An 18077-nucleotide genomic window follows, 5' to 3' on the forward strand; every position below is an offset into this window, starting at 1 on the left:
TGTGTGATATAATTATTTCATTTTGTTGCACTCTGTTTCACTTTACTGGTCATCTGATAGCAGCAAATTTTCTTGATAGTGGATCATTTGTCAAATTTGGAAAGAATTTTCCCTGTCAAATTCTAACACAGACTGTTGAATCATATCCTATACTAGATGAAGGAAAGCTCAAATCAGAGCTAGGAGTTATATACTCTAGAATGGAGTTTAGGGAATGCTGTTGAGCCCTAGCCTTGCTTCAGTTAATTGAAGAGAGCATTATTTTTCCTCAATTTTCATGAAATTCCGACTTTGGCTCAGTTATCTGAACATCAAAATCGGAGATTTCATCATCTCCCCCTATGGTTACATTGTCCTCCCCGTTTTCAAAAAAATCATTTGGAGCGATGGGATCGAATGTGTTTATGCTATCTTCAATTTGTTGTAAGGCCAAACGTACTTCATTGTTTATATGTTTGCTTTTCAAAACTAAAGTACTGTCTCTAATTAAAGCACATGCATCATCTAAGGTTCTACAGTTTATGAGACGTCCAAATAACCTCATCGCAAAATGAACACAACTTTCTAAATCCTCCCCACTAGCAGTGACGGCGCCAGCTCCAAAAAAGAGGGGGGAGATTTTTTCAGGAGCGTGCAAGAAGTTTTTAAAAATTGTGTCTTGCTGTTCTATGTGTACATGGCGTCCCAAAGGCACTCATGCAATGGCCAGAGGCCGTTGCCTAAAACAGCTGGGGTCTGGGGATTTTCTCATTTCTGAGGTCTCAAAATGGCTTAGGATTCTTTGATTTCTCTTTCTGCATACATTATTAGAGCAACACAACCTGTAGACTTTAATTTTAACTTGTTTATTGGGAAGTGCCAAACAAAAAGGTATCATTAATCTAAAACGAGAATTTAAAACAATGACAATGTCAAACAATCTTATAATAAACAACGTTCATAGTTTTTTTCAACACAACTTGATTATAAGGCCAGTTTCCTAGGTTTGATAGCGAATTGCTTTCGAATGGTCGATAAATCTATTTCTTTCGAAATATCCTTCTCGCTGCTTATCAGGACAAGATTTTCCAGACGATCTTCTGTCATTGTAGCCCGAAGATAAGTGTTAATTAGCTTCACTTTGCTATGACATCGTTCACAAGACACTATAGAAATGGGGATGCACGAGGCAATTCTGATTAACAAATGTAGATTTGGATAAAGGCTCTCAAGGTCACTCTGCTGGAACATCTTCAGAATTAATGGTAAACACAGATTCTTCCAGCCTTTCTTTTTCCATTCGTCCATTTCTAACAGCAGCTTGGTGAAGAATCGCGATTCTCTCAATAGCATGTATTCTTGACAGGTCAGCTGTGCAGGAATACCATAACGGCTCGCAAATTTGCCAACTTTTCCCTGGTTACCAGCATTCCAGTGAAGTGGGTTGAAAGCTGATAATTGCATTATCACCTCACATGACTCAACAGAGAACCTCTTTCCAAGCTCGTTGAGCATCAAATCCAAGAAGGGATAGTAGAAGACATGACGAAAATTATCTACTGCTGTAACCGACTGACTGGACTCTGAAGGAGTTGCAATGCTGTGGGTGAATGTTGCGTCAAGCAAAGTTTGACCATCTCCTAGGCGTTCTGGTAGTCTACTTGCTTCATTGAAGGTACTATTGACGTTACACTTAGAAGCATGAAGTTTGGCATTGCAGACCAATTCATCAAAATGCTTCTCGTCTCGAAGAGAAGTGATTCGTTGTATCAAGGTCTGAACAGCGTCGACTGCCGTTACCATATCCATATCGGCCCTTTGGAGATATTCTGATGCATACTTAAAAATCTCAAAGACTTTTTTCAGAATCATCAATTTGAGCACAAATTCAAAAGAGTTCAGTTGTGTTAAGAGACCAGCACACGCAGCTTCTTTCGGCTCCAACTCTCTTAATGCTGCAATCAAAGCCTGCAATGTATTTGCAGTGGCTGATAGATTGTCGACCAGTGCAGTCCAATGGGTGTCTGATACAGATCGGAGGGCCCTGCGTCCTTCATTTATGGAAAATTCTTTCAGCCACTTTTCAAAGACTGCTGTGCGTTGTGGGGAACCTTCCATGACTCTATAAATAGAGCCAATTGTGTCGAACACATCTTTGACCAGGGGTAGCGTTTCTGCTGTCTTCCCAAGGACTAAATTTAGACAGTGGGCAAAACAATGGAAGTACAACGAAAGGGTAGCCCCAGACTCGCTGAGATGTTGTTGGACCCCATTGTCCTTGCCGGACATATTACTTGCACCGTCAAAGCCCTTTCCTATCATGTTTTGCAATGGAATCTGCAATACACCCAACTTTTCAATGATGATGTCAGCCAATGATTTTCCTTTCAAGCTCAATACATTTTTCAGCCCAACAACCCTCTCTTGAATAACATTCTGATAAACATAACGTACGATAATATACATGTATGACTTTTTATGACTGGTGACTTCATCCCATTCTACTGAATAATACTTGCTTTCTAATATCTGTTCTTTCTTTGTCTCTATGGCATTTTGAGAAAGAAGATCTATCATTTCATTCTGTATATCATGCGAAAGCCAAGAAACATTTTTGGGACGACTGTCTAGCCATTTCTTTAAGGGAGCGTGATATTTTGCTAAAAACATTATCTCTTCTAGGAATTTTCCTTGATTTTCAGATGTTGGTTTTTCATCATGACCCCTAAAAGCCTCGTTTTGAAGACTGACATGGCAGATAACATCAATAATAACTTCCACCACCTTCTGATTTTCCTTTTTCTCAGCCTCTAGCTTTAAAATCCTTGCTGCTTCGGCATTTGAAAGCTGGACATTGATTGGTATGCTGGTCTTTCTTAAAATAGATTTCTCTCGGCTCAGCTGATGTGCTCTCGACTTCAAATGTTTCTCCAAGCGACCTGTTGCTCCAGTTGCCTTTTTCCAGTTACGGAAACCATCTTCTGTGAAGATTTTCTCAGAACAACCAACTGAAACAAACATTTTTTAGCATTTTTTATTTCAAAATTTGAAGGAAATTTACGTCGATGTCATTTTTAAAATCTTGTATACTTTCATTATTATATACGCTCGCTTTTGTCCTACAGTAACTCTGTTTTCCAGCATCTATCTCACTTTTAAGAAGCTTTATTGTGAGCACTTTCTTATAGTTGTTTTTTGTTTCAAATCATCAAATTAATGAATAGATGGACTACGACTAGGCAAAATAAGATAAGAATACAAAAGTCCTTCATGATTGCGGCCGTTTTTCAAGAATTGATTTTGAAAACTTTCTTAGGACTGAAAAATTTAGGACTTTCTTGAATATTTCATTACGAAAATTTAGGACTTTCTTGAGTTACGTGCTACATTCTTGCCACTATATTATGTGAAGCTTCAAATGTGGCATGAAATAAACATTTTCATACAAAGGTTATTTGGGTAGCCATTTCCCCACGTGGGCATTTTTAATTAGGAAGTTTTTAATATTTCTCACAGGGCTAAAGATGTCTCTCTAATGGTTTTTTAAATTTAGGACTGCGCCCGACTGTGCCCTTAAAAGATGGGGAAAACGTTTTATATACTAAAATATGACAGCTAGCCTAAGAATAACGATGGAATAACAAATAACCACAAATAATACGTAAAAACACTTACCCTGCTACCCAAAGATGGGACAGTAAAAGCAAAAGATTGCATCTTTGTCAATTGAATACTCTAACCAGTCATACTGCTCATACCATCTCTTCTGAAATCGAAAGTCTTTCCCAAAAAAAGCTGATTTTGGGAAATCGATAACCCGCTTAATTCGTCCCATTGCAAGGACATTGTCGATCTTCAGAACGTTTTCAGAAGACGGATCAGGTACAGAAGCACACGCCATTTCGTTGTCTTTCAAATGAATGAGTGAAAGTCAAGATATGCAGCAACAAATTCATCATTTTTTCTCGCAGAGAGCCGGAAGATAATTACTATTCTTTTTAAGACGTTTAAAATGTTGATGAAGTGAACTTCGTAAATATACGGAAACAACTATTGATATTCTCTTGCAAAGGATTAAATTATTATAATCTGACCCATTCATGTTTTCCTATTGTAAGAAAAATAAATCTTAAGGATGTAATTTAATAACAAATTTTGTGTTTTACATTGAAATAATCTTGCGACACAATTCACAGAACGTAGGCCTACCCCCCCCCCCCCCAATTTTCTCATCGGATTTGCATGAATCTCAGAGACCATCTTTCTGAAAAAGTGGGGGGGACTAGTTCCCCCCATTCCCTCCTGGGGCCGCCACTGCCCACCAGAGTTGTCTTTCGATGCATGCATTCTGTTGAGGCGCATTATATGGAATGAGCATATATGCAAAAATGTTTTGTTTAATTTAGATTGACAAGCACTGCCATGTATAACTCTAAATGCCCTGTTCAAATAATCTGTCATAGATTCCCCAGAAAATTCAAAAAGACAAGCATTATTTATTGCCATACTATATATAGTCAAGGAAAATTAGCCTTGGATTAACTGCCTTATCGTGTCCATATTTCATACTTTCCATTTCCCGGAGAGTGCTTATAAATCTTCTAATCGAGAATTGATTGTGGTTCGTAGTTATAGCTTCCGCAACCGGCACCGGGGGAGATTTATTAAAAGGGTGCTGAATAGTTGCTGCGTAGTAGAGAGTTTTTTTGAATCAGTAGCATCAATGAACAGGGCGATATCTTTAACATGTTCATGATACAACATAGCCATCGGTTGATCTACCAAAGTGATGCTTATTTCATCTGCTGTTACAGTTAGCCTTTGAATATATCCAAAATGATTTCTAAATGTCGCACACTGTTTTATAGCCTGCTCTTCGCCAGAGGATTTTATTTCGTTCTGAAGAGCAATTACTTTCTTGAAAATATTTTCTAAATGATCGTCGTCCTTCCGCCCCTTAGTAGCTACCTGCTGGTAGGCGATGTGATTTTTACCCACCTCAGTCATGTTCCCAGCAGCAAGCAAATCAGGATCCATGTTACTTAAATCTAGGCAATGTTTTTCAGAGGGTAAAAGTGTTCTTTCCTCCTGAAAGAGAGCTCGCAAATTATCTTTTTTCTGACCAGTAATACGTTCTGCTGCCATCAACCCTTTTTTATGGAGGATGTACCCAGTAAGACTTAAATGAATGTAATTTGAATCTATAGTTGGTATTCGGTAAAGGACGTTGAACTTACAGTTACTTATGCAACATGAAGCTCTGCTTTTGATTAAATCGGAGTTCCTCTTTCGAGAGCACGATTTCTGAATATGTTGATATCTGAACCTAAATACAAAAAACTTATTGACATTTTTGAAAAGTCCTCTGAGTAATTCTTTCCCTTGACATCAAATTCAAAAGACCTCCAGAAACATGTGTAGTAGGCTATTTATTGATGTTTTGTGAAGTTTCCTCAAATTCTGTTCACATTTGAAAAAGTTATTCGAGTACAACAAGATGTTTTTACCTGTTTATAAGGCTTCAGTATGGGGGTCAAATTCGGAACTTTACCCCAGAAAGTCAGAGATTCAAAAGACCTCCAGAAACATGTGTGGTAGGTTATTTAATGATGTTTTGTGAAGTCTCCTCAAATTCTGTTCACATTTGAAAAAGTTATTTGAGTACAACTGTGCTAAGAGTGCTGTGTGGATTTTGATCTGTTTCTCTGAAAATATTCCCGGAAATTGAAAAATATTTGCAGGTGAGCATGGCCTCATAATATACCTATATGTTTTGTTTTGAGTTTTTTTCATATTGGGTTTTTTCTTTAGAAAAAGAGTTTTTGCTTCGAATGTTCGTCAAGTTTCTCGAATGTCTATTTTTGGGCCTAAGTGTGGTCACTGTCAAAACCAATAGGTTTTCTGAAAAAGGAGAGACATTCCTCAGATTTTTTTTGCAACTGAAACAAATTTCAAAAGTGTGGCTTTATTTGTTTGCAATGGGTTATTGCATTACAAACCTTAATTTGCTACACGAAACCAAAACCCTCGGAATGTGTAAACAAGAACGGGAATGTCTAATCGAATGTGTAAACAAATGTCGCATTGTAGATTGCCGACCGATAGCAATGCATCATCTTTTCTATAGGTTGCAGCTTTCCTTATTCAACGTTTAGCGAAAAATCCACTGCTCTATGCAAGACGCCTTGTCAATGATTCAATGGAGTATAAAATTTGTTTATAAAATACACTTAAGTATAAGTATGTTTGATTGGAATTTGAAGTGACTATTCTCAAATTGTTATATATCGGTGAATCACAATGATACAATGGAAGGCAAAATATGGCTTGAGAAATATTTATTTCGTTATTGCTAAAATATGCTGATAGATGTCAAGCAATATTCTGTATTTTTGCAGCTTCGTGTTTTGATTGTACAGGTGTAGAACCAATTGCCTCATGAAATTTTTTTCGGACATGTAAGAAAATTGTTACTTTATATTCTTTAGCTGGACATTTCTTTGCTCTTTTTTGGCTAATTGCGCCTTGAAACTTTGGGTATATATCCATATTGTAACTTCTGGCACCGGCTATAATGGAATTCATCATGAAAAAATAAATCAAAAAACTTTTATCCCCTAATATAACAAGTACCTTCTGGCGACAAATATGTCTTATGATCAAAAATGTTACATGATGTGTCCCAAAAAATTTTGCTAAAAATTAACATGTTTTTGCTTTAAAAATGCAACCTAAATCCATAAGTACCAATACACAGGCCGCTTAACGTGTATGTATAGTCCATTATCTACCCAGTTCCCTGTGTCCATATCAGATACAACTGTGAAAGGATCCATATCTCTGGTCAATACTTTGAATGAACTAAAAGTATATTTTCTTACATTTAGAGCCTTGCTTGTTGTAATATTTCTGGTTGATGTGACTCTATAGTAGAGCAAACATACGGTTCTACAACTAGTCGCAACATTTTCCTGTGGGATTTTAGAAATAAGCACTAACTTGTCACCAGTTGTCTTTACACCTGGATCTTCTGTTCCCTTGGTATTCTTGTACATTTAGTTTCCTATTTTTGCAAAATTGCAGTATTAAATAGCAGTAGTCTATTTCACTATGTATTTGCCAGAAACACAAGTTGTTTTCTTTATCTAGCAAGTTTAGTTTTATATGTTGCTATTTTATTTAGTTGTAATTTTAATGATTCTTGCAGACCTTTGTGATTTTTCCAATGAAATCAGTCAACGGCAAAGGTGCATTTTTTTAAAAATCCAGGATCTCGTTTCAAACAATATGCATGCAAATGGCAGCTGTTGTCGTATAGTATGGCTTTTGGTACTGTGAAAAAGATGCACATCAATAATGCCATTTCATCTGTCTCGCTTACAAATACAACATACCATTAGAAAAGGTGATTTTCAGCACTGTTTATATACCGATAGGTTGCCGGTTTACAAAATGTTTTGAATTAGCGATGCTAGATAAATTGTTTCTAGTGTCAAGGTCACCCATTTCACCAATAGGGGCAACAGGTTGACTGGACCTAGAACCTCTAATGCAAATAATTGTCTTCCTTAAAAAAAGGTTTGTCACCACACCGCAGTTTGAATATAACAATTTGTTTGAATAGAAATTATTCGCGCAAGTTCTTAGGCAGGAAATAATCTAGATAAAAGTAATTATAAACTTGGATGTTTCAGCTCTACTTACATATCTGGTATAAAACATAAGTTGCTTATAGGTATGTATATAATAAAGTTTACATTATTATTCAAATAGCAAAATATACCTGTACCTGTTGGAAATCTCATTCGGAAAATCGTAAAGGGTACATTTGTCGATTCCTGGGACTCTTATTTCGAAGCCCTAGCAAATTCCTGATAAATAGAGAATTGTAGCATGTTCTTTTCTGTTATTTATAAAATTGCCTTCTTGAAATGTGTTTATCGTATTGAGAAATAATTCTAATGAAGTTTGTGACACGTTTGTCAACCACAATGGATCTTCACTCTCTGTCATAAGTAAACTCTACATGCTATACCAAAAAAAGCTAGACAATACATAGATAATGTGGATTTGCTGTTTGCTGTTACGATGATGGTACTGCAAAAAAGCATTACTTTAGTACCTTTCCAATATATTCATTCCAGCGAAAGAAATGCTATCAAACATGCTGGAGAAAACTACCTAGTCTTACCATAGCTTGCAGTATACAGTGAAAAGCCCAGGCAGCAAAGTCGTTTTTTAGCTCAAGAACACTGTACTGGCCAGTTCGGGAAAAAGGCAAGTCTGTTATTTTTCTGAGCTTTGGTAGCTGCAGGCAGTGTATGGGGTTCTTTGTTGTATGAGTTGCTCGACTTTTTCTGCAAGAGCAGGAACAACTTCCTCTGTTTATCGGGAAGGGGCAGCAATTGGATCATTGTCAGCGCAAACAGGAGCTACCTGCTGTATAAATGACATTGCAATGGTGTTGCTTCCAATTGCAACACCTTTATCAGTTGTTGAGCATAGCTCGCTAACATGGACACTGAGCTTGTTGTCTGAGGGCAAGTACGAGGAGACAGGTGATTCTGAAGCCAAGCATTGAAGCAAATCCTCTATGGAAGCAGGAATTTCGTCCTCATTTATTTCATTGCACCGTTTCATGAAATTGTGCACCTGATTTTGTTAGCAAGCAATAAATAAAACTTACAGCAAGTGATAAAAAAAATTAAAATTAACAGGCAGTAATGTAAGTGTGAGCAAATAAATGGATGGTTGAGTATTTTCTCCTTGTGTACATCAAGATACAATTGATTTATTCAATCGTCAAAGTCCTAGAATCTTAGATAGTTTCAAGATCATTAATAAAGAGAATCCTTTAAAGCAGGAGAACGTAACATGCAAACATTGCACTTATGTTTAACCCACTTCTGAGGCGGTTTTGGTAAATGTGCTTGTGACGTAACGGGTCCTGCTACATAACTACCTACAAATGAAAAAACCTTTGTGTTTGAAAATGATAAAAAACTATAAGTCATTTAACATTTTGTTTTGGTGGTTTTCCTAATCTGTTTGTCATTATAATACCAAAATCTTTTCATAGTTAAAGACTAAAGAAAACAGAAAAGACTATAAACCGATTCTAAACAATGGAAATGATGCCTAGCTTTGCCATCATTGTTTAGTTGAGCCTTTAGCAAAAACTTAAAAACTTTTTATGGTAATCACCTGTTTCCAATGAGGAATCAAAACATGTAGTCCTTCAAGACATCGTGCCCAACAAGAAAACAACCCATGTTTGAGAATTCCTTTGTTTGAACCACAATAATTCTGAACGACGGAGCAGTTTGTGTTGGGACATTTTCTCTCTAGAACAGAAAAAGTGAAATAAATCTAAATATCTTTTTACCTGCCTGTTAGCCAATGATAATCAACTTGTTTCAATACAAAATTACTTTATCGATTACTTTTAGTACAGAGTCTGGGATTTCATGTTCCCATTAAACCTTATTCCAGAAAAGAGGACCTATGAGGGAATAGGTAATTTAAGGAAGAACACTAGACATCCTGACGAGTTTCTTGAATAACCTTCTAATGTAACATGCTCTATAACCCCACTGCAAGAAAAAAGATTACCCATTCCTGGTGCAGAGAAATTCATGGTAGTTTGAATGCTCAACCAAGGATCGGACTACCTTTATGTTCTGGTAGCTTGAGAAAGCAAATAAAGCTATGAAATACCAAGCAGACCTTTTTTGATAAGAAGACAGAGTCAGTTTTTCAAGAACTTTTCTATGTCAAAGAATATACATACAGTGAGAAAAAAACTAAAAGGATCCCACGTACCACTCATGAGTTTTATGAAGCTGCGTGAAATGAGTCTTACTCAGGGTTGCCCAACAAAATGGTCATTCAATCTTTCTCCGCAGTTTCTACAATTGTTCCCATCAAAATATGGAACCAAAAGGCTGCCTTCCACTGTCTCCATAACAGCATTACTGTAAGACCCTACATAGACACTACGCTGATGTGGTAGAGTCTCCAAAGAAACTTTGCCAGTTGACACAGGATTCTAATGTACGCATCCTGGTGCCTTTTTCGCAAAATGTCACTCCTTCTGACAATCTCCTTCAAACTATCTGGCATTTTTTGGCTTTTTACGATGGCATTTATGTACTTTACATGGCTACACGAGTGCCTTCCATGTTTGCAGCAGAGGCATAGGCCCTATTCGCACTGCAAATATGATAATGTTTGTCAAACCCGATATTCTCACCCAAATTAAAAAAACTTTTTCAAGATTGACAAAGTTTGTCAGACTTCTGTTCTCATTAGGCAGTTTTCTGAGATGTTGTATTGTTATCTAACACGTTGTCAGGTTGTCATTAAGAAATTGTACCTTTTTAAATTGTGACATGATTTCAAATAGCACCCTGGACTTTTTATTGGTGTTAACATAATTCTGGCATGTCCGTCGAGTCACCCGCTGGTTATCATGGATTTTCATGAGATTGTGATGCTCAAGAGCTCTACGACGGAACCTTTGACCAATTAGTTGAAACGTTACAATTTGTCAGATTTCAGATTTTGCTGTTCGCACTCTACCAATTAAACTACTTCCTGACAAACCCTTGCCGCCTTTGAAGATAGAACAATAAGGGATTAACATTATCAGGTTTCTAGATGCAGTGCGAATAGGGCCTTACAAAGCTTTTTTTGTTGACAGCCACAACATACTGGTCTTTATCGTTGTCCTTCTCACTTTGCAACCAAAATCATTGGCTCACTAAAGTCTAGGGCTTTGATCACGAGGCAACCCTGATAACAAGAATAAACATCTGTTGAAACAGTATCCTGTGGCTTATATTAATGCGCAACATAAAGAAATCAGGAAAAGTCGAACAAAATAAAATACATCAATTACACAATCATTGGTCTGAACAATTATTGGCCTACAAAAATAAAGTGAAGGATGTTAGAATTTTTTAACCTCACCTTCTTCTCGTATTTTTGGTCTTATGTCGTGTATATCATCCCATACTGATATCAGTTGCTTGCAAGCAGCTATGAGAATGCAAGGTGGACGACTCGTGTTTTTTTTTCAGAAAATTCTAAAAGTTAAAAAAAATTGTTGATGAAAATTTCATAGTGAGGAGTATATCTCCAAGACAGGTAAGGCTACTTGAACTCCACTAAGTAGCAGTTCATAAAGATTTCTCAAACTGGAAAATAGGGTGCAGAAGCATGGGGGCAAGGGGGCTTATTGCGTTATTACTTGTAAAAACTGACACTCTAAAGAAGCTATGTTTGTCTTTGGTGAATGTTATCCTCTCCAAAAAAACTTTTTATAGACCCTTCAATCCTCTAATTCATGTCCGCGGTCCCTGGAACAAAAACATTAAAAATGCCAGCGATAGGACCCCCATTTTTTCAAAGTTCTAAGAGAAATAGAGAAGTGGCTTGAAATAACTAGGGTTGGTGTAGGCGTAGTTTTATATAATATACCATTGACCTTAAGCATGGTCATCAAATTAGTGAATTGGCACAGAGGCTCACATCCAATTGGTGCATTTTACATGTAAACATTTAATGAAAAGCTAGACAACCGTCTCCTTGAAAGTATAGATATAAGAAAGCATGAACAAATATGTGGTAGAGCATTAAATCAAATTTTTTCTTCACAAGCCAAATAACCTATTTTCTTGAAAGAAAGACTAGCAAGTAGGAAAACGCAGTAAAAGTATACTGCTTCAATGGCAATTTTCTTGAGAAATCTGTAGGATGGAAATAGCAAAAAAAATAAGATCTGTTTGTCTATTTGATCTGAGTCTAGCTGCTAGTGTATAGCCTGTTAAGGTCTTTTCAGTAGTTGAGCATTTTAATTCCCCTTTTCTTGCCTAACAGACATCTAGCGTTGGCTCAGTTGGCGAGAGGGGTTGAACTGATGGTTCAGAGTCGGAAATTTGACCAACTGAGCTTTCGCTGCTCGGTCTGTCAGAGTCAGATCCAGACTCTAGTGGAATACAATTACTCTACTGGTGGTCCAAATCTCTTTCAACTTGATTGCATTGTCTAGGAGCTGCATGAACTCTGACCTTGTTTTGCATAAAAGTAAAGCCACTATTACCGTGGTTGGAAAACAAAATACCTACAGTGCCTGCAGGAAGATTTGGAACATCGAAGAATTTTTCAATAGTCATAAATCACCCCAAACACTTTTCAACAACAGATTGATTTTTATTACTTTAAACTTCGAAAGACCATAAATTGGTCATTTTCAAATGAAAAGAAAACGGAAGAAGAAGATTGAGTGCTGTGAAAAAGTGGGGAACATTAGATTTCTTTGCAATTGACAAAAAAAATTTTTATCACTCGGTCATATTTAGGATACTTACTTTACGGAAATAGTTGCTGTGAATTATAGATCCTTTGCCGTTCTTTGTGGCTTTAGACAGCTCCATTCTTGCTTTTCCTGTCTTAATATTGCTAATTCAAAGGCTTGCGTTGTTTAGCGACCACCTTTTCATATGCAGATTGAAGTTTTTATATGTCACATTTGAATAGAAGTGTCTTCATTTCATTGTCATATTCTAAAAAGAAGGTTTTATCTTAGATATAGGAAGTTACTTATGTAGTAATGACCGACCCGAGCGACTTTTAGAGTGCGGGAAAATAACCGTCCAGAGCGAGGCTCGAACTCATGACCCATGACTTTGTAGGTCAAGTGCTCTACCGCTGAGCTATCAGGTCGTGCTTTCACGCCAACACCCAAGGCCAAGTCATTCACCCGCACTTTGAAGTTACTCATGCTAAGACAAGTATGTTAAGTATATTGTGCTAAGTACCTTTAGAAGCTAAACCAGTTTATCCTTAATAAAACAAAAAAATAAAGCTGCACAAATATGGAAATTTTCTTTAAAAATCTTTGTTTATAAGTACATTCTTTTTAATTTGCTGTTCAAGAAGTGTTGTGAGAATTGTCTCAAAAACAAACATTGACTTACCGTTTGTTGGGGTTACTGTGCGTTCCTTGACAACTACGTCATGAAATGTGCCTGAAAAGTGAAACAGTAAAGTTGTAAGTGAAATAAAATAAATTAAACAAATTAGAATGCTCTTGGAAATCTTTAAGTCCTGTGACCTAATAACCATCCATATTGAACATGTTGCATACTTAACCATGAGGAAACTACTGTACCTGAAGATGGTTCCCATCCAAGAGAAGCTGATCATTTTGGGATGCCAATGATTAAGGGTTTCATGGAACCCTCCTAAACAGTTTGCCTGGGCATATGATGACAGCTTTTTCATGTTGTCTACTATTTGTTTATTCAATATTACATCTTGTAACCTGTCATTAACTGTGGTACCTAAGGAACAAAAATCGCTGTAATAAATACAACAACCAACCTTTCAGGATCTAGGAACCTGAATCCAGAATAGGATGGGGGTTTGAGCATTTGTTTTTTGTCTTAACCTTTCATGTGCCATTATACGTGAATTTTGCCTGAAGTAATTATAAATCAATACACAATGTTAATAAACAACAATAACATTTTTTTAAACTAGGAATAAAAATTTTGAAAAGTAGAAAAGTTGGTTTTGAATATGATAGTTAAAATGTAAATCTAATCTATTTGTTTATGGGAAAGGGGGCAAAAAATAAAAAGGGGATGTTGCCTGTAGCGATGTTGCTTGTTCTTGGAGTGTAAGCACTCAGCGTAATGTTAGGTTTATGAAAAGAAAAGATGTGGAAATAAGAAAGCACGAAGTAACCAACAAGAACCAAAAACGTGCTGTTCAGAGTGACTTTAAAAAATCTTTTGATCCCCGCCCATTGGATGTAAGGGGCCATGAAAATGAACGATTGGGCAACTGTTTCAACAACTACGGGATGCAAAACCATCGGCAGCTGTCCTCAAATGCATTGACCCTCCTCGTGATTACGATTGCCCACCTTCTTTATGGGAGATTGCAGATGAGATTCTGGCTGAAAATGATGGAAAAGATGAGCAGGAATTGATACATTTATTTTCAAACTCTCTTCCTTTTAATGAAAATCAATTGAAGGAGCTCGAGAGAACAACAAGGGCGCAGGGAGGCTCACAAATCTGGAGAGACCTACTACAAAAATGGCTACAAAAGGACGGCTACAAAAATAAAAGATGTCTGCACCAAAGTCCAGTCTATTGCGAAGTCAAGGGGCAAGAAGATAAAAGTGACCCCCCTTCTAGCCAGGTTATTCAAAGACAAAGACATTAGTGCTCTCCCCACCGTGAAGTATGGTAGAAAGCATGAAACAGATGCAAAAAAAGCTTTTGGAGAGCATATCGTAAAAAAGCATCAATGTGGCAGATTGCTGGATTCAGGGTTGGTCAAGGTCTTTCCTTTTATAGGGGCAACACCTGACAGTATTTTTACGTGCAAATGCTGTGATGGAGGGAAAGTTCCAGTGGAGTACAAGTGCTCATATAAGTTATGCGATAAATGTATTGGTATTTATAATGTATTGGATGCATTCAAGGAGTTAGACTATCTAGAGGAAAGAGAGGGTAAAATCTGTTTGAGCAAAAGTCACAAGTACTACAGTCAAGTCACCACTCAAACTGCACTACTTGGGGCAAACTATGCATTTTTTGTAGTATGGACTCCCATTGGAGACCCGTTTAATGAAAAATTGACTTTGATAGCTCTCACTGGGCAGAGCTAGAAGGCAACGCCAAAAATTTTTTTAAATCATATGTGGTCAGCGTTTTACTGAAACGAAGAGAAATTTTATTTTGTGCCACATGCGAAAACCCTTGCCTTGAGCCTGAGAGGATGGATGGAACAAAAGGTTGTATTATAGAGTGCTCAACTTGTTTACTATGGCATCATTGGTCATGCGTTGATCTATCCACATCTCCTAAAGGTGACTGGATATGCAATGCTTGCATTAGTAGTGCAATGAATGAATCTTTTGGTATTTGCTTAAATTTACTGCTAGCTACGAAATCAAACTTAACTTTTAATATTATATATATATATATTTATATGTATATCAGTATTTTACATTTTAACAGAATAGGGATGGGTGCTAGCGGCAATAGCTCTCGGGGCTAGCGTACTCAACTGTCGACAGAAATATGCAAAGTAAACTTCCTCGTTAAAATATTTCTGTAACATATACCCTTGGTCACAAATAATATGATAATACTCGCTACCGTTAAATGTTTATACCTTTTTAGCTGAGTAAGTTAGATAGTAATACTATTCCAGCTCATTTGAAAATTTAAAATCGAGTGACACCCCATAAGAAACTGCCACGCCCCTCGACAGATTGGCATCAGCCAGCAACAATATAGTAAACAGTACATGAATACTTTTTTTTTTGCTTTAAACAAAGCATGTTGGTTCAAGATTTTAGTGAGAATCAATCTATACAATAAAGGAAGTACATCACAAACACAGTACAAGTTTGGGTAGTTAGTGGAAATTGAGTAAAGTTATGGGACTTTAATGGGGGGAGCAATTTGGAACATTATGAATGAAGAAAGGCTTTTATTTAGGAAAGGGGGTTTCTCCTCTATGAATTATTATAATTGTTGGCAGCTTGATAGTGCTTTGGTTTGTATGGGCAACTGTTGCATTATTGTAGGGCTTCATTTTGTAAATTGAATTCAACCAGTGTTTTTGGCCATGAATATCGTTTTTCTTTGATGATGGTTGATTTAAGGGCTCAGAGAGAAATAATTTTCCATTGAATTGTTGTTATTTGTAGTTAGAAAATGTAAGAGAATAATCGAAAATTTGCAATACTACAAGGAAGCCTTTGCCGCGTGCATAAGTGAGAAACCCCAAACACCACGTCAAGGAGCACCCTTTGTTTGGGGTTTCCTTTTTGTGTGGAAAGTTAAATTGGCAGCTTTGTAAATAGTTGTTGTCAAGAAATAGGTAAGTAGTTGTTGTTGATAAAAGTTGTTTTTGTAGGGAGTGTGAATTTGTATCAATATAATATAAGCTGCTTGAGTTTCCACTGGGAAGGAATCACATGTTCCCATAGGCAATATCGGAGAACATGCAAAAGCGTAACTCATAGAAGAGAGGAATAAGTTGATTAATAAAGAGTAGATGGGAAAAAGCGAGGATGTATAATATATGGAAGAGTATGTGATGTGTGAGGCGAGGTTGTTATAGATTTACGTGCTATAGAGGCATGTGTGAAGTTGGAAAGAGTGTGGGGGATGGTGAGGTTAGGAAGCATTTTTAATGTAGAACTTCAGGGTAAACAATATTTTTTTTCCCTGGGGCAGGAAGACTTTTATACCTGCAAATGATTTTGCTCTAGATATGGCAACGTAAAGCTGACCATGTGTGAAAACGGGTTCTGGAAGGTAAACGCCAACATACCTTAAGAACTGTCCTTGTGCTTTGTTGATGGTAAGGCAGTATGCCAATCTCTCAGGAAATTGCAGCCTGGCAATGTCAATGGGTAGGGCGGTATCTTTAGACGACACTGTGATTCATGGGATCATGACATAACGTCCCCAAATGAGGTGGCATTGTAAATCGCAGATCATTCCGCAGGGTTCCATTGCAAAGACTCTTCTTGGGATTGATGTTCCTCAGCAGGATGATTGTTGCACCAAGCTTTGTCTTTGAAAAGAAAAGTGGGTATCAGTTATAAATGTAGTGCATGTGGTTAGTTTAGAAGAATGTTATATCAGAGAAAAAAAGAAAGGAAGTGGAGTAAATGGTGGTTTAGTGAGATTATGTTGGAAAAATAATTATGGAGTATAGAAAAAGTTTCCTTATTGAAAAGAAAGGCCCGTAACTACCTTCAGTTCCAGTTGATGGAGTGGCATACCACTTGGTGTTTGTGAGTTGAGGAATTCAATAGGATATGCTGCAGCTTCCTCAGGATCATCAGTGATCACTCTGTCAGTACTGAGGTATCTTTGAGTGGGTGCATGTAGCCTGTCTAAAATGAGTTTATTGATTCCATGGGAGGCCTCATTTGTGGGTGTTAGACAGCAACGCTCTGACATTGATTCTGGATTGGCCATTATGTCCGGCTGTCCGGGTGGCGGTGGTGGATAAAGAAAGTCAACAATCTGGTCAAGTGATTGTACTAACATGTAATCGGGCAACGTGATTTGACCGTCTTCGTCCTGTGGTTCTTCTCAATTTCCAATTCTTATGAGCCAAGCTAAAATTGTCGGTATGTTTGGTCTTAGAATGCCCTCACGTTTCTGAGGAGTTGGAACGTGCGAAAATGGCGCCAAAGTGGTGAATTTTTCATTGTTTCTTGCATAATTCGTTCTCTACGTGCTTTAAGAATGACTGGAAGGACCTGTCTAAAGTCGCCACCAAGAAAGATGAATTTCCCCCCAAAGGGTCCTTCGATTTGGGTAATGTCCCTGAGTAGGATGTCCACAACTTTCAAAGCGTTTGCTAGAATTATTGAGGCTTCGTCCCAGATAAATACAGTGGTCTGCAGTAGCTTTTGGGCCTTAAAACTTTGACGTTTTTTGTTACAGGTCGAACCAGATAATAAAGGGATAGGAATTTGGAATGTGGAATGTCCTGTGCTTCCATTGATGAGTAATGTGCTTGCAATGCCCGAATAAGCACATTTCACAGTACTTCCTAATCCCTGGAGGTTATGAACAACTGTGTTGTACAGGAAAGCTTTACCTGTTTCTGCTGGACCGTCAACAAAGAAGCAGTTGTTTTTAGACAGTGTGTGGATAGCTTGCATTATGTTGTCGTAGATGTAACATTGTTTATCGTTTAGGACCTGTGAAGATCTGTTGTCCAAGTTCTCTCTCTTGAGCAATGTCAATGTTTTCTTCATCTTGTTCTGGGCTCTGGAAGTTTTGTGGCAGTTGGTGCAAGTCAGAAAATTCTGGATCTGTGATAGATTCCCATGGACTTTTAATAGGGTGTTTATGTCCCAAAGACACAGGTGCATGTGTCTGTCCTGAAAGGCAATCATAGGGTCATTGTGAAGGTGCCTGTGATGTCGGATGTAATCTTCACACATGGGCAGTTTGAATTGTTGAAAAAGAGCTGTGATGTCAGCCAGAGTTTGGAAGATGATGAGTTTTGCGAAGAGCTGTCTCATTTGTAGTGGCATGTTG

General features: G+C 37.4%; 2 protein-coding genes across 10 annotated transcripts; both read right to left on the minus strand.

Annotated features, from left to right (window-relative positions):
• Positions 1-364: 364 nt before the first annotated feature.
• LOC135693301 (zinc finger MYM-type protein 1-like) lies at positions 365-14148 on the minus strand. Of its 9 annotated transcripts, none has more exons than XM_089110185.1 (3): positions 13366-14146; positions 12960-13010; positions 365-12545 (listed from the first exon to the last, which is right to left on the minus strand). In XM_089110185.1, exon 3 carries the CDS (start codon positions 2998-3000, stop codon positions 964-966), a length of 2037 nt encoding a protein of 678 aa, XP_088966311.1. In that variant the 5' UTR covers positions 3001-12545; positions 12960-13010; positions 13366-14146; the 3' UTR covers positions 365-963. The 9 variants fall into 9 exon arrangements, with proteins under 9 accessions (XP_088966311.1, XP_088966307.1, XP_088966308.1 ...); XM_089110181.1 differs by having other exon boundaries at positions 13154-14146; XM_089110182.1 differs by having other exon boundaries at positions 365-11066; positions 12351-14148.
• Positions 14149-16195: 2047 nt separating this feature from the next.
• On the minus strand, positions 16196-17163 carry LOC148959609 (uncharacterized). The gene is made up of 2 exons (XM_089110261.1): positions 16773-17163; positions 16196-16590 (listed from the first exon to the last, which is right to left on the minus strand). Exons 1-2 carry the CDS (start codon positions 17070-17072, stop codon positions 16441-16443), a joined length of 450 nt encoding a protein of 149 aa, XP_088966387.1. The 5' UTR covers positions 17073-17163; the 3' UTR covers positions 16196-16440.
• Positions 17164-18077: the final 914 nt, after the last annotated feature.

This window comes from Rhopilema esculentum, chromosome 9, assembly GCF_057945365.1.
Source record: "Rhopilema esculentum isolate cy_ngs chromosome 9, ASM5794536v1, whole genome shotgun sequence".
NCBI classification, from domain to species: Eukaryota; Metazoa; Cnidaria; class Scyphozoa; order Rhizostomeae; family Rhizostomatidae; genus Rhopilema; species Rhopilema esculentum.